This window comes from Micromesistius poutassou (assembly GCF_964030765.1).
Source record: "Micromesistius poutassou genome assembly, contig: SCAFFOLD_3279, whole genome shotgun sequence".
Classification (NCBI taxonomy): domain Eukaryota; kingdom Metazoa; phylum Chordata; class Actinopteri; order Gadiformes; family Gadidae; genus Micromesistius; species Micromesistius poutassou.
The window spans coordinates 27,975-37,565 of NW_028178302.1; the positions used below are offsets into that span (position 1 = coordinate 27,975).

Genomic DNA, 9,591 nt, shown 5'->3' on the forward strand with positions numbered 1-9,591 from the left:
AAGAAAGAGTGAGAGGGATAGAGAGAGAGAGAGCGAGAGACTATAACTGCCACAGAGACTCTGAGTCATCAGTCCTCTCAGGCCTCCATCAAAAGACACTAACCTCCTCTAATGCAGAAGCTGTGTGTGTGTGTGTGTATTTGTATGTGTGTGTGTGTGTGCGGGCGTTTTTGTTTGTGTACATGTGTGTGTGTGTGTGTGTGTGCCCGCCCGCCTGCCCTTACTTTTTTCCTACAACCGACCCCTGCTCGCCCACAGCCCCGGACGACGACGGGGGTGTGTGTGTGTGTGTGTGTGTGTGTGTGTGTGCTTACGTGTGTGTGTGTGTGTGTGTGTGTGTGTGTGTGTGTGTGTGTGTGTGTGTGTGTGCATATATATGTGTGTGTGTGTGTGTGTGCTTACGTGTATATGTGTGTGTGTGTGTGTGTGTGCGCCCGCCCGCCCCGCCGACCTTTTTTTTTTCTACATCCGACACAGAGACACTGAGTTAACCCCCGGCGTCTCCCACGGCTCCCCTACCATAAACCCAGGGAGGAGGTCCTCCTGGGTGAAGGTGGACCTGAAGGTGTGGATGTGTGTCAGTGTGTCTGAGGACCCTCCTACACCTCGGGACACTCTGTAGAAGGACAGAGTGCCAGCAGGCCGGTCCAGATACACTCCTACTCTGGTAGAGCCAGGGGGGGGGAGACGTATGTCTGTCTGTCTACCGTTGTACCAGGCAGAGTAACCACCATCATGACAAACAAGACTCCAGGACTTGTTGTTCCCTCCAAGCAGGCTGTCATAACCCCGTCCTCTCCTTGTGATTCCTCTGTATGTCACTCCTATATAAACATCTCCTTCCCACTCTACCTCCCAGTAACAGCGGCCACTCAGAGCCTCTCTACACAACACCTGGGACCAGTAGTCAAATCTCTCTGGGTGATCCGGATACGACTGGTCCTCTCCAACCCACGTCACCTTTCTGTTGTCCTCAGACAGAGAGAGGTCTCTGTGGGCTGTGTTTGGGTCCAGTGTGAGTTCACAGGCATCTGACGGGAGAACAAGACATGATATTATTCATAATTCCCGAGATATTCCAGGTTATTCGCCCAAAATCCCCCCATCCGTTTCCATTGGAAAATTAAAAAAAATGCTGATTCATGCTTGAGCCCCCGCGACCCGACCCCTGATAAGCGGATGAGGATTTGTTTTCAGTTGGTATACTGTATATATATATATATATATACACATATATATACATATATATATACACACACACATATATATATACATATATATACACACACATATATATATAATTTTGTATACATGTATATATATATATACACATACATTTATGAATATATATATATATATATATATATATATATATATATATATATATATATATATATATATATATATATATATATATATATATATATATATATATATATATATATTTATAAAACGGGTGGCTTAAATCAAGCGATCTGATTGGTTCCCAACTGTTGTATATTGAGCGTATACACACAGCTATGACGCCCGTTCAGTTTACAGAGTTCAGTATCACTCCGCGCCTAACTTGAACTGTTGTTTATTTATATATAAAAGCGATAGCGTAGTTCACTGAAGCCTAAAAAACATGTTGATTGCTGGAGGGGGTGGAAATGTTGTAAAGCAATAGGCACACGGTGAGTGAACTCGACAGTAGGCTAAATTGCCGGCGAACCGAGCTACCGTCTCTAGCCTTCTCTCTGAAGGACGCTACAGTGTGTTGCATAGCAACCGCCGTACACTTTGCCGGCAGCCAGGAGGGACTACTTTTTTGTATTCGTTAAAAAAAATGCTTTTCCGACTTTCTAGCTTTTTCAAAATTGAGGGTGTCTATGACTTTCATTTCGCCATACTTACGTAACCGTTTTATAAAAGCAATAGATCACTTCAGTCAGTGGTATACGGTCATTATACCACAGTGAAGGGGCGTTGTCCGTCCCGACGCACAGCGGAGGGATGGCGACCCCCTTCACTGTGGTATAATGAACGACACAGCCTGTCGTGATCTATTGCTTAAATATATACACACCTCAACAACAACGTTATAAATACATCAACAACAAACGTCTCTCCTTGGATCCAGATCTTACCAAAGACAAGCAGCTCAGCGGTGTGATTGGCCGTGCCAGCGCTGTTGCTCGCCACGCAGCAGACCGTGTTCACGCCATACTTCACCCCTCTGACGAAGAGGAACCCCCTCTCCACCCAGGCCTCTGATTGGTCGTCTGTGCCGTTCCTCTCCAGGGGCCTGCCGTTGTGGAGCCACTCGACGGTGGGCTCCGGCGTGCCGCTGGCATCGCAGGTGTAGCGGGCCGTTTGGCCCACGGGCAACACCTGGGTAGTGGAGTGGAACTTTGTGATGCTGGGGGCCTCCTCCTCCTCCGTGGGCATCACTGAACCTGAAGAAACCAGGAGGAGAGGAGTGAACGTTTACAACACGTATCTAGAGATGCACCATCAGACACTCCCTTCACTCTCTCCTAATACAGGTCCACAGTAGACCACAATAGAAACCTGGCCTTAATAGACCACAGTAGAAACATGGTAGACCAGAATAGAAACATGGTCTTAGTAGACCACAATATAAACATGACCTTAGTAGACCACAATAGAAACATGGCATTAGTAGACCACAATAGAAACCTGACCTTAGTAGACCTAAACACACCCAACCACCTTTCCACTCATAAAGAGTATATTTACTGTGTCTACGGCACAGAGAACAGAAAGGAGGAACCGTTCTCCACTCATGAACACAAACAAAGTCTACGGACCCTCTTTGTCCAGCCCAGCCTCCAGATGATCCAGGTCCACGGCCTTCTCACAGATCCAGTGGTGCAGTCTGTCACACGGTTGTCTGGACCAGCCGTCCTCCCCTGCTACGACACAGACTTCTGCTCCGCTGTCATCGCCTGGTTTAGCGCGTCTCAAACTGAGAACCACGAGGAGGAGACAGTGGAGCCCAGTGTTGAGGTGAGGTCACTCTGTCACTCTCAGAGAAGAGATGCTGCTGAACAGAGTCATCAGCCTTACCTTGAGGTCATGGGGGTACCATCCACCCACTTGAAGGTCCCCTTTGTGTCTCTACTGCTCAGTCCAATCCAGGAAGGACCTATCAATCTGTTGACAAACCCCTGTTTCCAAAGGTAATAGCATCTGTTGTCATGACAACACAGCTGAACACACATACGCAATCTCTCTCACACTCACACAATGTCTCTCTCTCTCACACACTCACACACGTCTCTCTCTCTCTCTCACACACTCACACACGTCTCTCTCTCTCTCTCACACACGTCTCACACACGTCTCTCTCTCTCTCTCACACACGTCTCACACACGTCTCTCTCTCTCTCTCACACACGTCTCACACACGTCTCACACACGTCTCTCTCTCTCTCACACACGTCTCACACACGTCTCACACACGTCTCTCTCTCTCTCACACACGTCTCTCTCTCTCTCACACACGTCTCTCTCTCTCTCACACGTCTCTCTCTCACACACGTCTCTCTCTCTCACACACACGTGTCTCTCTCTCTCTCTCTCTCTCACACACACGTGTCTATGGCGAGTGAACAGTGCCAGGATTACCAGGAGAAGGATAACATCGTGTGAAATGCACGTGTGGAGATACGTACGCCGCCGCCGTGGGGAGAGGATACGCACGCCGTCGCCATAATATATATATATGACAGTCAATTACCTTAACCACAACATTGACTGGACCATGACCAAAAATAAATAAATAAATATATTTATTTATTACCTTAACCACAACATTGTCTGGACCATGACCAAAAATAAATAAATAAATAAATATATATATACATATATATATATATATATTTACTTATTTATTTTTGGTCATGGTCCAGACAATGTTGTGGTTAAGGTAATTGACTGTCACGCGAGAGACTGGGGTTCGATTCCCAGTCTATATATTTTTTTCTTTTTTATTATTATTTATTTTTTCTGGTATTAATATGTCCAAATACTTGTTGATGAATAAGTTGATGACATTTTATAAAAACCGTTCGTTTTTGTGTGTCAAAAAGACCAAAACTCTTAAGTTTTAGTTCAGGCGTTCTCACGGCGACGTAGGTTAGCAGGCGTCTTAGTGGCGACGAACTTCTTCAGATGTCCGTGAGTAGACGTACATTTTGTCTGAATTTCCGTATGTACGTCGCCGTGACACCGCCGCCGGTGGACGGAACTTCCATGCAGTCGCCGTGGCGTCGCTGCTGGTCTCTCGTCTGCAGTCCCGATCAGTCCCATACAAAATTTCACACGTTCTCACGGCGGCGTAGGGTTAGACTGCTCCTTCGCCTCTTCCTGGTTATCCTTAGGTTTGGCACTGTTCACTCGCCATACGTGTCTCTCTCTCTCTCTCACACACACGTCTCACACACGTGTCTCTCTCTCTCTCTCACACACGTGTCTCTCTCTCTCTCTCACACACGTGTCTCTCTCTCTCTCTCACACACGTCTCACACACCTCTCTCTCTCTCACACACGTCTCACACACCTCTCTCTCTCTCACACACCTCTCTCTCTCTCTCTCTCTCACACACGTCTCACACACCTCTCTCTCTCTCTCTCTCTCACACACGTCTCACACACCTCTCTCTCTCTCTCTCTCTCACACACGTCTCACACACCTCTCTCTCTCTCTCTCTCTCACACACGTCTCACACACCTCTCTCTCTCTCACACACCTCTCACACACCTCTCTCTCTCTCTCTCACACACGTCTCACACACGTCTCACACACCTCTCTCTCTCTCTCTCTCTCTCTCTCTCTCTCTCTCTCTCTCTCTCTCTCTCTCTCTCTCACACAACAATGTCTCTCCCCACACACACACACACCTGTTCTTCTCTGCTGTTGATAACCACCAGGTCTGCGTTTCTCCGCAGACAGTCTTCTCTACTGGCCTTCCAGCTCTTCTTAGTAGTAGACATAAGGTAGAAACTCTGGTCGTAAAACATCCAGCCCTGAAGCGCCAATTCATCTGTTGAATGTAAAAGAAAATCCTTAACAAACACAGAACTGCTTATCTTACCGTCTTCATTACTGACACACAACCCTGAGACCTGACCTTAACAGACCACAATAGAAGCACAACCTTAATAGACATCAATAGAAGCATGACCCTAATAGACGACAATAGAAAAATGTCTTTAGTAGACCACATTTATTTGATGGTAGTTTAACACGGTCTATGCTCTGTTAGCCTGACAATATAAAATGTGAAGTTATAAGGAAGAGGGGATGTTCAAACATAAATCACAAAATAAAAAAAATGTTAATAATGTGATTGATGTAATAACTTGGATAAAACCCTCACCGAGTTCATCCAGTAAGCGCTCTCTCCCCTCCTTCCAAGGTGACGGTGTGTCTAGGACAGGACAGAGGAGTACAGAAGGAATGAGCTCTAAAACAGAACGATCGTCTCTAAACGTCACAGGACCCACAGCCAACCAAACACAAAGTCCATCCCCCCTGAAAGAGAACGTGACATATTAATATTAATACCAATTAAAATAACAATAACTATAATTATCAATATCATTATCGTTGCTATTGTTACAATCATTCATAATATTAACACAAATTCTAACAAAAACAATAATGATCATTATCATTGCTATTATTATACATATTATTACATAGCTTTATTTCCCATATAACAAACACTGGGACAAATGTAGTTGATTTCTGTGTTTAAACAGGGTGAGAAAACAGGGAGTGGAAGGACGGGACCACATAATGTTCAGCTAACTGTTGTCAATAATCATTTTCTATACACCTGTGCAGCTGTGAACTCATGTATTGAAGTTTATTGTATGATGTGTACTTTTAGGGTTATGAAAGGACCTATCTTTTAGCGTTCACCACGAATGACTCTTAAAAGCAGTGCCAACATTTAAATATTTTTTGACCATTCAGGGAACAAAAGGCTGATTATCATTTAGGGGGCCACTCGATGACACGCAAATGCAGACCGAAGCGTCATCAACACTTTATTTAAAAATAAATAAAGTTTTGCAAAGAAGTGTAGTCTACAATAGACATGAGGTCTCAGCTGGGAGAGTGTGTCGACGGCGGGGCTGTGGTCTCCATCTTGCCGTTGTCTTTCAACGTCTGCGTCCGCGTGTGTGCAGTGTGTGTATGCCCGTGCATGTGTGTGCGTGCGTGTGTGCGGTGTGTGTGCATGTGTGTGTATGTGGTGTCCTGCAATGCCTTTGTCTTGAAACGTGTGTGTTCGTGCACATGTGTGTGTGCGGTGTGTGTATGTGCATGCGCGCGCGCGTGTGTGTGTGTGTGTGTGTGTGTGTGTGTGTGTGTGTGTGTGTGTGTGTGTGTGTGTGTGTGTGTGTGTGTGTGTGTGTGTGTGTGTGTGTGTGTGTGTGTGTGTGTGTGTGCATGTGTGCGGTGCATGTGTGCGTTTGCACGTGTGTGTGTGTGTGTGTGTGTGCGTTGTATGTGTGCGTTTGCGTGTGCTGTGTGTGTGTGTGTGTGTGAGCTGCAGGCTGCTTGGCACATGCGCGTTGACCAACTGTGCAGAGCAACTTGTCCGACAGGCCTGCTGCTACATAGTAGTAAGATCATTCATATTATTAACACTAATTCTAACAAAAACAATAATTATCATTATCATTGCTATTACTACAATCATTAATATGATCATAACTGTATTGTAATTATATTCAGGATGATATGATTCAGACTCACTGAAGCGCAGGGAGATGAGGAGAATACTCAGCAGTCCGATGCTCACAACGACAGCGATGTGCAACCATAGAACTGTTCAGGAGTAGGACACACACACACACACACACACACACACACACACACACACACACACACACACACACACACACACACACACACACACACACACACACACACACACACACACACACACACACACACACACACACACGGTCACTTTGGCTAAAAAAGTGTTCGAAACATCAATCTTAAATGTATGTGGAGTAAAACATATTTTATTTTGGATCATTTTTTCGGACTGGATTATTTCTTTTAAATTCTCTAAAAAGGGGCACCTACCAAATCTTCTCTTCCTGGTCTCCCTCCGGTCCAAAGACGTGTCCTCAGGTTCCTCAGAGGGTCCAGGGTCCGGTTCAGACATGGTGACCATGGTTACTCTCTGATGGCCTTCACTGCTTCTGAACCTAGCCTCCATCTTTGCTCTGTCAGCTGGAAAAAAACACATCACGTGTTTTAATTCTCCATTACGTGTTGCGAAATGTTTTTCTTCAACGCTTATCTGATGTACTCCTTTTGACACACAGACTCACTGATGCACTCAAGCACACACACACGGACACACAGAGTATGTTCATACATATATTCACACTGCGTGGCCACCATTGTGGTAATGAAAAGACTAAACTTGTGTTCGACTCTAAAGTTACTCTGCACTCTGTTCCACGTACATAACGAACATATATCATGAAACACACAACTACTTGAGATGCCTATCAGTAGTCCGTAACTCACGGGCGTAGTCACACGTCAAGTAAGGTAACAAAAAAAAAGGGAGAATAAATCTGTCTCTACGGTCGCTGGTTAATCAGGTCGGTCACTCTGAATTAAAACGTTGCTAAACGTGAATCTAAAATGCATGCAGATGAAAACATATTGTTTACTGGATTAGTTATTTTGAATCCTCTAAAAAGGGCACCTACCAAATCTTCTCTTCCTGGTCTGTCTCCGGTTCAAAGACATGTCCTCAGGTTCCTCAGAGGGTCCAGGGTCCGGTTCAGCGATGGTGTCCATGGTTCCTCTCTGACAGCTCTCACTGCTTCTGCTCTCAAGGATTCTGCTCCGCTATTTAAGCTGGAGAAACCACGTCACAGGTTTGAATTCTGACCAATCGTCAGCCTGCAATCTGATATCATCAGTGTTGCGAAATGTTTGTGTGTGCGTTTGCATTTGCATTTGCGTGTGTGTGAGGTCCAAAAGCACCGTGGGTTTTTCCAGTAGCTGATGTTAACTCTAATGCGTATCATTTCTGTGAAGCCTATCTCTTCTGCTCACGGGGAATTAACGTCCACGCAAACCACTTTTATGTTGATCCTCGATCATTTATGTTTATAATACTTTAACGTTCTTTTATTGGTTCTCCACGACCTGTTTTTGTATTTATTTAGGTCAAATAAAACCCCTTTTTGTCAGAACTCTGTGCTGCTGTTTATTCAAACACTCAAAAACATAGCGAACATTATTGTGGATTTCCCATCACGTTAAAAGACATAGTGGAGTGTGTGTGCGTGTGTGGTGGATGGTTGAAGCAGCCTCACCTGGCCCCAGTCACACTGATTAGACTCTGGGGCTGGGGGGGGCTGCACACCTGTGACCAATCACAGGCGTGCGTGTGTGTGTGTGTGTGTGTGTGTATGTGGTGTGTGTGTGTGTGTGTGTGTGTGTGTGTACGTGGTGTGCGTGTGTGTGTGTCGTGCAAGCTGTGATGGACTTGGTCTTGCAGACCAACATTATTCTCAGTTCAGTCTGTACTCATTTTATTTAAAGTAAAATATTCACAAGCCAGGGCAACATGTCTGTGTTTGGCTGTATGGCTCTGCTGTATGGCTCACAGAACCAGATCATCTGAACTAGATCTATTCAACAAGCTATTTGGTTTTGCAAGAGAATATCATCAAACTATCACCATTACCCTTTATAATAAGACTCAAATAGTTATTGGAACGAAGGATAATTAATAATCAAGCTGTTGACTACTCTTTTATTTATTATAAGTCTTATATAGTTATAGTAATGAACTAACTTTTTTTTCTTCCAATCTTCGTTTCCTCCTTTGCACCGCTGCGTCTCCAGCTACAGGACGCGACACCCTGAGTCTTCTTATCTGTGGTCTGTGTGTGCCTGTGTGCCTGTGCCTAGTCTTGTGTTTTCTTCCATGTCATCAGAATTATAATTATTATTACATAGAATTAATAATTCTAGAATGTATTTGACAATATGTTCTCAGCCAGGGCAACACGTCTGTATTTGGCGGGACGGCTCTGTGGGGGAAGAGAGAGAGAGAGAGAGGAAGGGTTCTCACGAGACTTAAAAACCAACCTGGGGCTGGGGGAGGCTGCACACCTGTTGCTCGTTGACCAATCAGTGGTCAGCAGGTTAACGGACGCTCACTCTGACCCACAGTGTCGTCCAATCACAGGGAGAGGGTTGGGCTCACAGAAGCCTTCAGGGCGTGTTTGGAATCGAACCCAGAACCTCTGAGACACAACAGACACTACAATGTCCTGACCCCACTAATGACCGGGGACAACGAGAGAGAGAGAGAGAGAGAGAGAGAGAGAGAGAGAGAGACACAGAGAGACCGATAGACCGAGAGAGAGAGAGAGAGAGAGAGAGAGAGAGAGAGAGAGAGAAAGAGAGAGAGAGAGAGAGAGAGAGAGAGAGAGAGAGAAAGAGAGAGAGAGAGAGAGAGAGAGAGAGAGAGATCCTTTGTAATTGTATTCATACTGAGCAAGTGTATCATGCATAATGAAAGGTGC

The 9,591-nt window shown here is 45.2% G+C and overlaps 2 protein-coding genes across 2 annotated transcripts; both read right to left on the minus strand.

Annotated features, from left to right (window-relative positions):
- Positions 1 to 458: 458 nt before the first annotated feature.
- Positions 459 to 2,437, minus strand: LOC311372728 (stonustoxin subunit beta-like). Its single transcript, XM_084489685.1, has 2 exons — positions 2,130 to 2,437; positions 459 to 1,031 (listed from the first exon to the last, which is right to left on the minus strand). Exons 1-2 carry the CDS (start codon positions 2,428 to 2,430, stop codon positions 463 to 465), a joined length of 870 nt encoding a protein of 289 aa, XP_084345811.1. The 5' UTR covers positions 2,431 to 2,437; the 3' UTR covers positions 459 to 462.
- Positions 2,438 to 2,803: 366 nt separating this feature from the next.
- On the minus strand, positions 2,804 to 7,846 carry LOC311372729 (CD209 antigen-like protein D; the record flags this gene model as incomplete). The annotated part of the gene is made up of 7 exons (XM_084489686.1): positions 2,804 to 2,971; positions 3,073 to 3,173; positions 4,909 to 5,051; positions 5,388 to 5,438; positions 6,776 to 6,847; positions 7,115 to 7,264; positions 7,756 to 7,846. The coding sequence occupies 7 exons, from the start codon at positions 7,844 to 7,846 to the stop codon at positions 2,806 to 2,808; spliced, it is 774 nt and encodes a 257-aa protein (XP_084345812.1). The 3' UTR covers positions 2,804 to 2,805.
- Between the last annotated feature and the right edge of the window lie 1,745 nt (positions 7,847 to 9,591).